The sequence below is a fragment of the Somniosus microcephalus genome, chromosome 8 (genome assembly GCF_052327205.1).
Source record: "Somniosus microcephalus isolate GS21.2 chromosome 8, FLI_Smic_1.0, whole genome shotgun sequence".
In the NCBI taxonomy this organism is placed as follows: domain Eukaryota; kingdom Metazoa; phylum Chordata; class Chondrichthyes; order Squaliformes; family Somniosidae; genus Somniosus; species Somniosus microcephalus.
In genome coordinates this window covers 130,065,529-130,080,570 of record NC_140994.1, presented here as the reverse complement: position 1 = coordinate 130,080,570, position 15,042 = coordinate 130,065,529, and the positions used below count along the sequence as shown (strand labels likewise).

At 46.3% G+C, this 15,042-nt stretch overlaps 1 protein-coding gene across 1 annotated transcript in view; it reads right to left on the bottom strand.

Moving 5' to 3' along the window:
* Window positions 1-15,042, bottom strand: part of LOC147113790 (dedicator of cytokinesis protein 2-like) — a 611,919-nt gene that overhangs the window by 277,397 nt on the left and 319,480 nt on the right. Inside the window, exon 25 of the mRNA XM_085996164.1 lies at window positions 7,878-7,984. Within this exon, the coding sequence (XP_085852290.1) occupies window positions 7,878-7,984 (107 nt within the window). The remainder of the gene's footprint in view (window positions 1-7,877; window positions 7,985-15,042) is intronic.

Here is a 15,042-nt window from a genome sequence, read left to right as displayed (position 1 = left end):
TTTCTATTGAACTCTATCGATTTCCCACTGTTTTTCTGACTTTGTTTTTCAAGATTTTCTCCCAGTTTACCTTCTTTAGTTCCACCCTCATTTCCTCATAATTTTCTCTCTTCCAATGTATTACCTTAGTCTTTGTCCTACTTATGTCAGTCTTGACCCTAACCTTGAACCTTATGATGTTGTGATCACTACTACCAAGATACTCTCTTACTTCTCCATTCTGTTCTGGTTCATTACCCATTACAAGATCCAGCATTGATTCTTTTCTTGTTGGACTTCTTGAGTATTGAGTGAGAAACACGATTCTCTTTTCTCCTTTCGCTACTTCTTCCTTAATTTTGTTGTAATGCAGTAACCACTGGCTAGCAATCCAGAGGACTGGACTGATAATCCAGAGAATGCGAGTTCAAACCCTACCATGTCAAATTGTGTATTTGAGTTACAATCTTTTGAAAAATTGATCGGTAGGTAAAAGTGACCATGAAGCTGTCGGATTGTTGTAAAATCCCAAATGGTTCACTATGTCCTTTAGCGAAGAAAACCTGGTTGTCCTTACCTGTCTGGCCTTATGTGACTCCACTCTCACACCAATGTGGTTGACTCTTAACTGTTCTCTGAAGTGGCCTAGCAATTCGTTTAGTTGTATCAAGCCACTACAAAGACTGCAGCAGTTAAAGAAGGTGGCCTACCACTGCCTTCTCAGGGCAACGAGGGAGGCACAATAATTGCCAGCGATGCCCACATCCTGTGAATGATTTTATTTTTAAATTGTTAATCAAAAGTCTTTTTATAAAATGTCACTGAAGACAAAGAACATATTTATAGAACTGTACGGAACTATATTGCTCCATTCGATATTGGAATAGGATCAATACATTACTGTGTTGGAATCCGCACACAAAACAGCAATGGTGCTGGACTAAACAGAATGAGAGCTTGTGTAGAATCCCCCTGATATAAAACAATAAACGACTGGGAATTTGTAGTGAAACTCTTCTTCTTCTTAGGCAGTCCCTCGGAACCGAGGATGATTTGCTTCCACACTAAAAATGAGTTCTCAGGTGACTGATGAGTCCAATGCGGAACCTACAGTCTCTCACAGGTGGGGCAGATGGTGGTTGAAGGGGCTTGGGTTGACGTACGCTCCTTCCGCTGTTTGCGTTTGGCTTCCGCTTGCTCCCGGCGAAGAGACTCGAGGTGTTCGGCGCCTTCCTGGATGCTTCTCCTCCACTTTGTGCAGTCTTGGGCCAGGGATTCCCAGGTGTCAGTGGGAATGTTGCACTTTTTCAAGGAGGCTTTGAGGGTGTCCTTGAAGCATTTCCTCTGCCCATCTGGGGTTCTCTTGCCATGTCGGAGCTCCGAGTAGAGCGCTTATTTTGGGAGTCTCGTATCGGGCGGATGATGTGGCCCGACCATCAGAGCTGATTGAGCGTGGTCAAATCTTCGATGCTGGGGATGTTGGCCTGAGCAAGAACACTGACGTTGGTGCGCCTATCCTGCCAATGGATTTGCAGGATCTTGCGGAGGCAGCATTGGTGGTACCTCTCCAGTGCTTTGAGGTGCCTGCTGTACATGGTCCATGTCTCTGAAGCATACAGGAGGGCGGGTATCACTACTGCTCTGTAGACCATGAGCTTGGTGCTGGGTTTGAGGTCCTGGTCTTCAAACACACTCTTCCTCAGGCTGCACTGGCACACTGAATGCGGTGTTGGACTTCGTCATCGACGTCTGCCCTTGTTGACAGTAGGCTCCCGAGGTATGGAAAGTGGCCCACGTTGTCCAAGGCCTCGTCATGGATTTTGATAATCAGGGAGCAGTACTGTGTGGCGGGGGCAGGTTGGTAGAGAACCTTTGTCTTACGGATGTTTAGTGTAAGGCCCATGCTCTCGTACGCTTCAGTGAAGGTGTTGACGATGGTTTGGAGTTTGACCTCAGAGTGCGCAGACGCAAGCGTCGTCTGCATACTGTAATTCGATGAAACTACCCTGAAACTGAAGGTACAGATGGTGTCTTAAACCAACAAAGCTTGAGCTGTTTACGGTTTAAGGACCCCGAGATGAAATGTTACAGATTAGCTTCAACCCATTATATTTTAGATTCTGCCTTTTGGTCTGTGCAAAATGAACAGTTAATGATGTGTCAATTAACTCCTTCAAGAAGTATAGAATATCTAGTGTAACTATCTGATTAGAAATGGGACTGACTATAAGAAAGAAAGAATTTGCATTTATATAGCGCCTTTCACCTCAATTGGCAGTAAAGCGCTTTGGGACATTGAGTACTTTTGAAGTGGAGTCACTGTTGCAATGTACGAAATGTGGCAGACAATTTGCACACAGGAAGGCCCCACAAACAGCAATGAGCTAATTACCAGATCATCTGTTTTATTGATGTTGATTGAGGGATAAATATTGGCCAAGACACCGGGGAAAACTCCAGCTCTTCTTCAAAATAGTGCCAAGGGATCTTTAACGTCTACTGTAGTGTATGTAACGTTCCACCTTTAAGAGAACTATTTTAAGGGTTGCACTACTTTATCTTGGCTACTGTATACTGTAATACCGGTGGTGACCACACCGGTATATAAGTGCTGTGTAAGGATTTATTGGGCAGATTCGCCCTGACCTTCGAATAGTAAAGTCCTGTTAAAGTTACTCTTGTAGTCTGTGTATTAATTCACCATATAACCCACAGACTTTACATCTACCTCAAGAGGGCAGATGGGGCCTTGGTTTAACATCTCATCCGAATGACGTCACTTCCGACAGTGCAGCACACCCTTAGTACTGCACTGGAGTGTCAGCTGAGATTTTTGTGCTCAAGCCTCTGGACTAGAACTCTCAGCCTGCTGATTGAGTTGAGAGTACTACCAACGGAACCACGGATGACACATGAGAGAAAAGGGAATACAAAGGTATGCTGAAAAGCACCCCCTTGGTACTGCATTGGAGTGTCAGCTTAGATTATGTGCTCAAGTCTCTGGAGTGATACTCGAACCCAGAACCTTCTGACTCCGATTGATTGAGGATTATAATGACAAATGTATTCATAAATGATCAAAACCTCTGTATAATGTTGCTGCTGGGACCATGAAAATGTCACCTGTGCAAAGCAGCCAGCCACAGAAACTATAAGGTACATTGAAAAGCCCCAAAATTGCAAGATTCAAATCCCTGTAGTGTTTCTGACTCCATGGGCAAGTGCAGATCAAAGATTAGTGCATCTGATTTGTGGTGTTCCAATTGAACAGTGATTAAAATCAATGGCCAGAAAATTAAGAAGGCCGTGAATCTGGCGCACTGACGTTTGCACCCAATTTTACAATCTATGCTCCGTGCCGTGAGCAGAGTCTGACAATTTTGGAGCTATGTTTAATTCAATTAACTTCGGATAGTAATAGGGTGGTGACCAATAGTTGGTTAGGATTTATGGAATGAGAAGACTTGATGGAGCAAATTGTCTGCTTATTCTATGCTTATTTTCTTTATATTCATTCTCGGGATTTGGCCGTCACTGGCAAGGCCCATCCCTAGTTGCTCTTGAGAAAGTGGCGGTGGGCATTCTTCTTGAACTGCATAGGGGTTTGATACAGCTGAATGGCTTGCTAGGCCACTTCAGAGATTAAGAGCCAACTACATTGGTGTGGGACTGGAGTCATATATAGGCCAGACTGGGTAAGGACAACAGGTTTCCATTCGTAAAGGATACTAGTGAACCAGTTGGGTTTTTACGACATTACGACGGCTTCACTGTCATTTTTACTGCTATCAGTTTTTTATTTCCAGATTTTTTTAATTGAGTTCAAATTCTCAAACTGCTAAATTCTCTAGATTATTAGTTCAGGCCTCTGGATGAGGTGTTAAATGATCTCTCATGGAATTCAAATCAACAATATAAGCCTGCCCATAATTCGACACTGATTGGTGTTGCTTCTCCCTGCAAAGGGAAGAGGTTCAAATTCCCCTGTAATCCAGTTTGCAATTGATGGTAAAGTGTTAGAGTTGCTGGGAACTAATTGGAAGAGATTTGTCCAAGAGGCCTGTAAGGAAGAAGTCTATTCTCAATTGTAAATCAGTTAATTACAGTGGGAGTGCTGGCCAAATAGGATTCAGCCTTATATTTGCTCTTTCAATGTGTCCGTCACAGTGTTCTTATGTCGCAAGGAGAGGGAGAGAAAATACTTGCAACTTTATTTATCCGTTGAATACTTTCAAACATCACATTATTTTAGTGAGCCACAACATATAGATGTCATTACTCATGAGGTAAATACAGCATTCTGACTGGCTTAAATCTCAGACTACCTTGACAAGTTCAGAAACTACTTTGGGTAGACCAGTGTTTAACTAGGACTGACTAAACATGGCATCAAGGAGACCACAAGGTGAGTGGAGTGGATAATGAAAATGTCTCCGAGATGCAGCCCTTTCAGGGAGTATTGTTGTAACCTCTGTTGATGGCTTTTCCAACCCCGCAGCCGATTTTTCTTTTTTCCTTCTCTACCACAATGATTCCTATGTTAGTGCTGGAAGGACATTGGTTTTTCACCCTGTGTCTGCGCTGACCACTGCCAGATATAACAGGAGTTAAACACTGTGCAAACCCCATCAAAAAAATGAACAATGAACAAAAGGCTCCCATTTCCATTTGCTGCGATGCTCCTCCATCTGCGCTGTGGTTCAAAACAGATACAGTGGTGGCAATTAGCTCTGAATTATGGGTAGCTTGGTGTGGTGGACTCCTCTGCCCAAAGGTGGGCTGTCCCAAACTCATTATATTTTGATCCAGTACTGGACTGGATTCAAACCTAGAGATGCAAGGACAGTGTGCTAATGTATGCTACCCTTTACTCTCCGTAATACCCTCTGTCCTCTGCAAGTGTTGGTTTTACCAAGAAGAAATATAATTGAAACCAATAATAGATTCATAACAAAATATCTTTTGGACTTATCTGTGCTGCTGGCATTCGAGGTCGAAAGCTTGCACAGTAGTAAAAGGAAATCAATGATCGGATATGATGATGTGATTATTGCACTGCTAATGAAGCTATATCATAATATCCTTGCTGCTATCACATCAATCAGTCTCTGCAGATGGCTAAAAGCTAGTCGCCAAGTCAAATTTATGGACAAATAAAATGACGAACTGCAGCTATCAACTGCAAGTAAGCATGAACCACAATTAAAAGAGAAATGTATTGCACTGAATCATCACATAAAAGCTAAACATTATAGGGATCTTATCCTGTACACTTGCTGGTATCTCTCGGAGACTGTTGTTACTGGGCTTCAGTATTGTTGGTTAGGTGCAGCCATTTTGTGTAAAACTGCTGTGTGAAATTCAACTCCAGTGACTGCCTGAATGCGGACAGCGGTTTCAGAGAAGCACTCGCATGAAGAGAGAGGTAGACACAAAGGGGCCAATTTTCCCGCAGGTGCGGGGAATTGTCGGGTTCCGACACAAATCTAAATGGGTCAGCCAGCTGCACGCAATTTTCCCTCAATTGGCCAATTTATTTCCAGTGTGTGGGCACCCTTGCTAATTGTCCATTTCCAGTCAGAAAGCCCCACAGTATGATGTCATCATTCGTGGTGCTTTCAAGGTCCACAGCAAGCACTGCATCCTCTGAAGGCTTCCAAACGAACCATACAGGATGGCAGAGGAGCCTGCAGTAGCTGTGGCCAGTGCCAGACCCCGAGCTGCCTCCAAATTCGACGAGGCTTCACTGCAGGCATTATTGGATGGGGTTAGGGCCCACAGGGAGGTCCTCTTTCCTAGGTCAGGGAGGAAGAGGCCTCCCACTGAGACCATGGATGCAGGTATCAGCAGATGTCAACTCCCTGGGAGTCACCAGAAGAACCTTGGCATTACATCTCTAACTCCTTCCTTTACTCCCCCACAGTACCATCCAGAGCCCCCGTCCTCACTTTGGAGTGAAGAGGCTGTGCAGCCAGACTCCTCAGGAGGAAGCTCCAACCTCTGAGGGTGCAGCGTCCGCAGAAGTAAGCGCACCCAGCACCAGCGCAGACACTCACACCACGGGGGGACCTTCGGGACATGGAGTAGTGTTGTCACCTGGTGTTTCATAGCTCACAAGTGAGCATCAGCAGATTGTGGAGACAGGGACAGCAGTGGAGAGTCCTCGTCGGAGGGCGCAGGACTCTGCCAGCTCAGCTCAGCTGCATGTCGACCCTCTGCCTCTGGGTGCATCCGCAAGAGAAGAGGTGATGGATCTCCATGCACAGATGCAGGAGTCTCTGGCAGGTTTTGTCTCCAGGGTCGCTGCGAGTGTGGCGCGAATGGAGGAGTCCATTGCGAAGATGAGCTGAGCCTTTGCGTAGTCATTGGCAGATGAACGCATCACCATGCAAAGGTTGGCACCCTCCATGGAGGAGATAAGTCGCCAGGGTATGGAAAACATGGTGAGTGTTCATTATAGAATGACATCTCTTGAGGAGTGATGGGCATCTATTGAACAGAGAAACCAGACCATCATGGAAGTCCTTCTGAGTAGGACTGCCAGTGCAGATACGGGTCGCCATGGCCCCCTGATGTGCAGCAAGGTGCTCTCAAGCCACATCCAAGCGCTGGCCCCTTCTGGCCTGTGCAACTTCAGGTGAGTGAGCAGCAGCCTGGCGCTCCTGCTGCTGATGCTGCTGCTCCTGGTTCTGCTGCTGGTGCCTCTGCTGCTGGAGATCCACTAATGGCATGAGGGGAAGGGAAAAAAGGCCTCCCATACTTCTGGTAGATGCCTCCGTTGAGGAAGCGCTGAGTGAGGGTGCCAAGCGGTGCTTCACAGGAGCTCACACTGGAGAAGTGTGTGAGGCTCCAACCTTCCACAGCTGTGCCTAAGCCTTGAACAAGTTGCCCCAAGCCTGAAACAACAAGGTCCTGCAATCTACAAATGCTGTCTGATTAAATCTCTTCTTTCCTGATGGACCTGCAGCTGAAAGTAAGCGAGCCGATATTGTTCATGCCAGGTTTCATCAGCGGTGTTCCCACCAGGCGTGTTTAGCGTGGGGAAAGGCTGAAAATTGCAAGGGCCCCTTAAAATTGGATTACAGATGCCAATTATTGCTCATTAGGCTCCCGCCAACCAGTCCCGCCTGCTGTGGGCAGGACTGATTCGGGTCGCGCTGAAACAACGGGGCGAAAGTCGGACGGGGCGGGGAATCGGGCGGGGGGGGGGTCGCGACCCCCTATTTCTACTATTTTTCAACCCCCGCCCTCCTGAAACCCCGCCTGGCGGCTCCAGGAAAATCGGGGCCAAAGTGTCTGCTTGCAGGCTGCCTTTTAACAGCTTAAAGCAGAGGTAACTTAAAGACCCTGGTATTGTGCAGGTATCTCCCCACTGTTTATAGTGTTAACGTGATTTGCCCGCTATAGCAGTAAAAGCAAAATAACTAACATATTTTTAAAAAACAGGAAATCTCCACTTAGCCCCTGCCTCTTCTAATTGTTTGCAGTTACATCCAGAATCTCATCACTAAGCATTTTAATGAGGCGCGAAGAGCTGATTCAAAATGGGGTCTTCAAGCATTTTCATTGAAAACAGCAGAGCTTATTAAACCAGTAACTACAAGGTTTGTACTTATTGAACTACCTGAAATAACCGGCTCAATGAATACGTTATAAGCAGCACTGTTGTAATTGACTCCTATGGTACCAGCAAATGGTTAGTGCAATTTGCCCTATATAGTTGGCCACCCATGATAATTGCCGATGGTATAAGTGGTGAAGGCTGTGTCTCCTTTCTATAACATTGATGGAAAAATTCAGTCGAATACATTTCCCTTATGAGTACAATTTCTCTCCTCCTCCTCCCCCACCACCCTCCCAAACCATAGACATATTCATTGTCATTGTGACTGACTTACCTTTTTTCTTGAAGAGCTTACTGCGCACAATCTCGGTCATGGACTGGATCTTATGTTTCTGTAGCTTATCGGGAGGAATACTGGTGTAAAACTCCAACAGGAGCTGGCTATAGAGGAAAGAGAAAGGACTCTTTAGCAGCTTAAAAAAGAAGCAAAGGCCAACACTTTAAGATATCACAAAGCCCCTGTGATTTTTCAAGACTTTTGTCTATTTGTCCTTTTGTGGGGGGGGTGGGATATTCAGTTAACTTGCATCATGATGTGATGAAGTTTTTTTTAAAATTCATTCTGGGATGTGGGCATCGTTGGCAAGGTTTGTTGCCCATCTCTAGTTGCCCTTGAGAAGGTGGTGGTGAGCCGCTGCCTTGAACTCCCACAGCGCTGTTAGGGAGGGAGTGCCAGGATTTTGACCCAGCGACGATGAAAGAACAGCAGTATATTTCCAAGTCAGGCTGGTGTGTGACTTGGAGGGTAACTTGGAGGTGTTCGTGTTCCCGTGCACCTGCTGCCCTTGTCCTTCTAGGTGGTAAAGGTTGTGGGTTTGGGAAGTGCTGTCGTCGAAGTGGTTAACTCCCATGAAGACACAAGTTATTTAGGATTTGAATAGGACCTTAGCTGGAATACCAGATGAAGTAGCCAGCAGAATTGTGTAGTTTCACAATACCATATTAGTTTGAAACAACAAAGAGGAGTTACCATTTGCATATTCAACCGATTCATACTTGTAATGCTGGATTCGTTTCCATTCAGAGGTGCCAGCAGGGGTCATAGCTAAACAGGCAATGCAGATGCCATGGCTCTCACTATTAGGAGGGTTGGGGGTGGAGAGTGGGGTGGTGGGTTCTGATTCAAGGTGCTAACTGTGATTGGAAACTTGGTAAGCCAATCCTTGACACCCAGAGCTAAGGGAGGGGGTCATAGGTTAAGCTTTTCGCTTTTTCTCTGGGGGTGGAGTGGTAGGAAATGGTCTGCAGCAGGTTTTCAATGTGGAACAGTCAGAGAGGCAGAAGGTTCTGGCTTTTTGAAGTTAGTGCCCGTCAGTTCAGCAATACTGACTTGTAAATTAAGGTAGGCTAACATCAGAAGGAAAATGTTTGCATAACTTATTTTACATGTTATGGGCAATAGGAAATGGTTAACTCTCACTGTGAAAATGGCATTTGGTCAATTTTACCTGTAATATATGAATGAACAGATTGTTAGTTCACAATTAACCTTTCCTCGCTAGACTGTTTATCAATCTGCTTTCTGAAAGATAGGTGAAATGCAGGTGGGGACTTGTGTGAGATCATAGTATCCAGTACACACAAGGGCTCTTACTGCTTTGACCCTTGGGTTATGCTATCATATACTAAGATACTGGGTAATACAAGTATTGATCGTAGGGGATGTGGGGTCCACTTGCTGGAGATGACTGGTGACATTGAACCTGCGAGCATATTTAGTGCAAACTGGAATTTGTAACCATCCCTAACTAATCAAGACTGTTGCCCCAAATTTTGGGTGGAAAGGAAGTTGGATGGTCAGCACTTCAGTATGAATGAGGTCAAGCCAGCATGCGGAACTTGGGGAGTGACATGAATCTTGTCATTCATGTGGAAATGACTTATGAAGTAATACTGGGCGGCCTGCTGATGGCGCTGTCCAGGGAGAATATAAATACTCTGGCATGTGCCCAGCTTGCTCGGGACATTCTTTAACAGGAACTAGTGAAGGACACAACTAGATCTCCATGTTGAAAAACAGTTGATTAAAGCCTTGTTTAATACTCAGACCAAGTGCCTAGTAGTTTTCTTACGTCAGGGAGTACACGAGGGGAAAGGGGACAGGAATTGAGATTAAGACACTGGTTCAAGGCTAGGATGGGTAGAGCCTGAGGGGAGGTATTGGCTTAGTGGGTAAGGGTAAGTGGGAGAAGCAGCAGAGGCAAGAACAAAGATGACTCTTGCCAGTACAGAGGGCATGATGGTTACTGGAGTCTAACAGGGATTCTAACTGAGCAAAAAAAAAATACTGCAGATACTGGAAATCTGAAATAAAACAGAAAATGCTGGAGATACTCAGCAGGTCAGGCAGCATCTGTGAAGAGAGAAACAGAGTTAACGCTTCAGGTCGACGACCTTTCGTCAGAACTGGAAAAAAGCAGGAAATGGAACAGAGTTTTAAGCAAGTGTAGGGGCTGGGAAAGGGGATGAAAGAACAAAAGGGAAGGTCTGTAATAGGATAGAAGGCAGGAGAGGTTAAGAGGCATTAAGAGATATTCAAGGTAAAAGGAGATGGTAATGGGACAGGTTAAGAAACAAAGGATGGCTCTAGATGATGTGTAAATTGTGCTGGCAAAATGAAAGACCGCTGCCATGTGGGAGAGAAGAAAAGACACAAATAAAAAGTGTGGATTAAAAATATATATGATAGGGGCCGAGGTTATGATCTGAAATTGTTGAACTCTATGTTGAGTCCAGAAGGCTGTAAAGTGCCTAATCGAAAGATGAGGTGCTGTTCCTCGAGCTTACGCTGAGCTTCAGTGGAACAATGCAAGAAGCTGAGGACGGTGAGGTCTGAGTGGGAATGGAGCAGAGAATTAAAGTGACAGGCGATTGATCTGTTCCATTTCCTGTTTTTTTCCAGTTCTGACGAAAGGTCGTCGACCTGAAGCGTTAACTCTGTTTCTCTCTTCACAAATGCTGCCTGACCTGCTGAGTATCTCCAGCATTTTCTGTTTTTATTTCTAACTGCGCCTGTGGTTTTAATGTGTTTGGGTGATCTCGGCTCAGCTGGTAGCACTCTCGCCTTTGAGTCAGGAGGTTGTATGTTCAACTCCCCATTATAGGACCTAAGCACATAATCTAGACTGGCATTTCAGTGCAGTACTGAGGGAGCCGGGAGAGGAAGGGTGTTAAACTAAGACCCTGTCTGTTGTCACAGGTGGGTGTAAAGGATCCCACGCCACCATGTGAAGAGAGCAGGGGAGTTCTGTCGGTGTCCTGGCCAACATCCATCCTTCAACCAACACCACCAAAAACAGACGAAACCGCCGTTAATCTTATTTGCTGCTTGTGAGGTCTTGCTGTGCACTAATTAGCTGCTGCATTTACCTGCATTAGAGCAGTGACGACACTTTAAAAGTCATTCTGTGGCGGTGCAGCACTTTAGGACGGCGCCAGGACATGCAAAGATGCTATATAAATATTTTGGTTTATTCTGCTATGTCAGTTCTTGAATAGACTATTAACAGAAAGAATGATGATCTGTGTAGAGTATTGCCTGATTTAATAAATCCTGCTGGTACAACTGATGACCTCGACCTCAACAACCCAAAAAAAGTGAAAAGGATCACCTCGTCCTGACTTGTGTAAGATAGCATTCCCTACTAAGGTCATACTATGAACAACTCCGGTCTGTTACTCATTAGTTATGCTGGTCAGGTCAAATTGCAGCATAAAATCATAAAGCACAGCAGGCAACTCTGTATTTGATTATTAACTCTCCTCGCTGGGATCCATCAATTCAGCGAGTCAAAGTCATCAAAGCATACCTTTTTTTTTTTGAGAGAAAATTTCTAAGGCATGAATCGATTCACGGTATCTACACTAGAGGTCATTCTCCCATCATTTAATTCAATATTCCAATCTGCATTTCGAGTTTATTGTTAATACTATGAATGTTATTAAAGTCTTAGGGGGCTAAAATCAATAGCCTCCAAAAACAGGCACGGGGATCGCGATCCGCGATTAACCCGCGCCCGTTGCTTTCGATGCAGGCAGCACGCAAACTTCATGCTGCCTGTTAATTTAAATGATTGGAGCGTGCAGCCAACTCAACGCGTTGTTGAGTGGCTGCACGCCTCAGCAGGGGGCCCAAGTTTGTGCGAGGCTAGCACCACTTAAAGCCAGTCTGCACTACTTAAAGCCAGCCCGCACCTCTTAAAGGGGAGGTACATTCAGGCTGGAGCAGGTGCTGGAACTCTTTGTGGAGGAGGCTCTGAGCAAGAAGGCAACTGAATAATAGAGCAACAGGGCAGACAGTAGGCTCCAAGGTTCTCTGAAGATGCACTAGAGACCTTGGTGAGGGAGGTAGGAGAGAGGTCCCCTATCCACAGGGGCCAGGAGGCCCTCCAGACAAACTCTGCGAAGGCAGTGGAAGCAGATAGCCATAGCAGTCAATGTCAGGAGTCAAGGCCCGAGGACTTGGATGCAGTGCCACAAGAAGTTCAATGACCTCACATGAGTGGTCATGGTCAGTGAATTCATATGCCATATCCCACCATCTAGCCTCACACACTGCTCAATGCACAACACCCCATCACTGCGCTACCAACAATCTATCAAACAGGACTCGTACCTCACATTCATAGCTTCACCTCACCCTCTCAAACTTGAGACTGCTGCAAGCCTCACACGTATATCTCAAAGCTTGCATACGCTGCCAGCTATTCAACCATGACGGGCACAGCACCCAAACACATTGCACCACACTCACTGACACAATTCTGCTCTCTTGCTGGACATGTTGGCACATAAATGGAGGCAGCAGGAGCTAACTGGTGGGGGACAAACACGGCTGCATGACCTTAACCTCATGGGGGAGACAGTGGCCACCATCGCTGAGGGCATGGCCAGCGGCGGGGCTGAAACCATTGAAGGTAACGGTATCCTCGTACCTAATCCTCCTCCTCACATCCCACTTCCCCCTCATCCAACAATGTCTTTTGATTTAAAAGCTGCAGATGGTGTAAGAATGCACCTTGTATTTCCCTCCCCACCCCCTGCCCCCACTCTCCGCACTGCAACCCTACTTGTGCCTTTCTCCTTTCAGATACCCAAGAACTGCAACCTGGCCAGGCAGTGGTGGAAGGCAGTGATGATGAAGACACAGCACATTCACTCGATTTCACACTCGCAGCACCCAGATCAAATATCGATACTGCGCATAACTTAGAGGACAGCTTAAAGGTAGGATCTGCACGTGGCGAGACTCCGGGTACAAGTGGCCTGCAGCCAGGGCAGGGGACAAGGGTAGCGCAGGTGCCAGCTCGCCGGAGAGTGAGGTCGCACACGAGTTCTGCTGCAGAGGACGCAGATGAAGACTTCGGTGGGGCAGGCTAGAAGAGAAGGCTGATGGATATGCACAATGAAATGCTTGGGGCATTGACAAGCCAGCCAGAAAGCCTGCATGCAATGTCAAGGTGCATGAAGAAGTCCGGCACCAACTTGACATAGGGCTTTGCGCAGAGCGTAGTGCCCATCCTTTCCAGCATAGAAGTGGTGGCCAACTCCATTAGCGCACTTGCAGACCTAACTATGATGCAGCGTCTGATAGCTGATGTCTCCACTTCCATTGCAGCACAAGCAGAAGCCACCCAACATTTGAGTGCTGCAGTGGAAGCTCAGACAGCTCTCATGCAAGCTCAGGCTGCTGCCATCGTGGCTGAGGATACCAGTGTTCAAAGGGGCTTTCAGGGTGTCACAGCAGTCGAGCAATCTGTCCTCCAACAGATTACCAGGATTGCTGAGGTGCCGCCATGAGGGAGTGGCATCGGCTCCGTGGAGCACGAATCTGCTGTTCTCTCAGGATGACGGCATTCGTCCTCCGACCACTGCCATTCTGCCAGTGCCCTTGCTGTTGCCTGTCAGCCAACCAGCCCAGGCTGCTGCCACCCATGCCAAGATGGTGCAGGCACTGAGGGAATGCATAAGGATGATTAATTGACGTTTGTGTGCAATATGGCATGGCTTGATTTATAAATTTGGTTTGAAATGTTTATTTTGTGTTTTATTTTTGCATTGTGGCCAAGCAGACGCTGCGATGATCAGTAACAGAGGGAAGGTAAGGTGTGGGACTGTTGGTGAATGTGGAATTGGGGTTGTGTTTACTGGTAGCACAGCTGGATGAGTCGGTCACAGACAGCCTGGCCAGAAAGGGGCTGTCTGGGTCGCTTCCTCCTCCTCCTCCTGCTCCTCAGCTGGTGGCAAGGGCTGTGTCCTCATGATGGTGAGGTCATGCAGCAGACCACCAGAAGGGGTCCGAATTATAAAATTTCTCGGCCACTGTGACCTTCACGCCAGCCGCCAATGTAGTCCTCGTCCAGCTCTGAGGTTGCAGTTGTGGCTGCTGCAGGTGGCAGATTTCAGTGAGAACATTCTTTGGTGAAGCGCAGATATCTGACACATTGGGGAAGAAATTCATTTTCGCCAGCAAAGTTGTCATTGGCAACTGGAGTTAGCGTTGCGGCCATTTTCAGCGACCGTTAAAGGAGCAAAATTGATCTGGGGAGATGGAGATTGTTGGCGCAGCGCTTAACTTCTGTCGTGGTGGTGTGGCTGGAGGCATCCGAGGCGAAGTTCCTGTGCAGGTGCGGCGTTGGAGCATCACGATTTGCACTAGAAGTGTGCGGGCACACTGCAGACAACGTTTTGGTGCCAAACGGTTCTCGTAGTGCCTAAACAGCGGGTGCTAAGGAGCCTAATTTGGCGACCATAGAATGATATAGCACAAAACTATTTATCCAATTCCCTTTTGTAAGTTATTATTGAATCTGCTTCCGTCACCCTCCTCAGGCAGTGCATTCCAGATCATAATTAAAAAGCAGGCGTAAGGCCTGCTTTTTACAAGGTAAGTGGTCAATTAATTAAAATTAAAACATTTTTTCCACAGGTTTACTTTTTTAAATACTTTAAAGCAAGGTAAGTTTATTTTTAGCCCCGTTTTTTTATAAAATTATTTTTTTCAAAAATTTCAATTATTGTTTAAAAGAGTTATTTAATGTAATTTGTAGTTTATTGAAAAAGTGTGAATTTAAAAAAAAAATTATTTGAAGGTTTAATGCTATTTTGAGGCCTGTAGTATTCATAAGTTTAGACAGGTCTTCCTGTCAATCTTATGAATGGGCTTTTCCCTCCTCCGATTGGCTGCCCATGGCTCACATGGTCCCAGGGGACGCATCGCACTAACTACGCCCCGGGACACGCAAGCACAGCGCGCCGGCAGCTGGGCCAGGCCCCGGAGCGGAATTCCACGGGGCCCTACAGCTCAACTGCCGGCGCGCAAGATAAGTGCAGGTCGGGGGCTTGTACCCGCGGGAAGCCCCTGACCCTAATTTCTGGGCCATTGACTCATTGCATATTTTTTTTTTAAATGAGCATCTTGTTTTGAAATTGTCTTCACT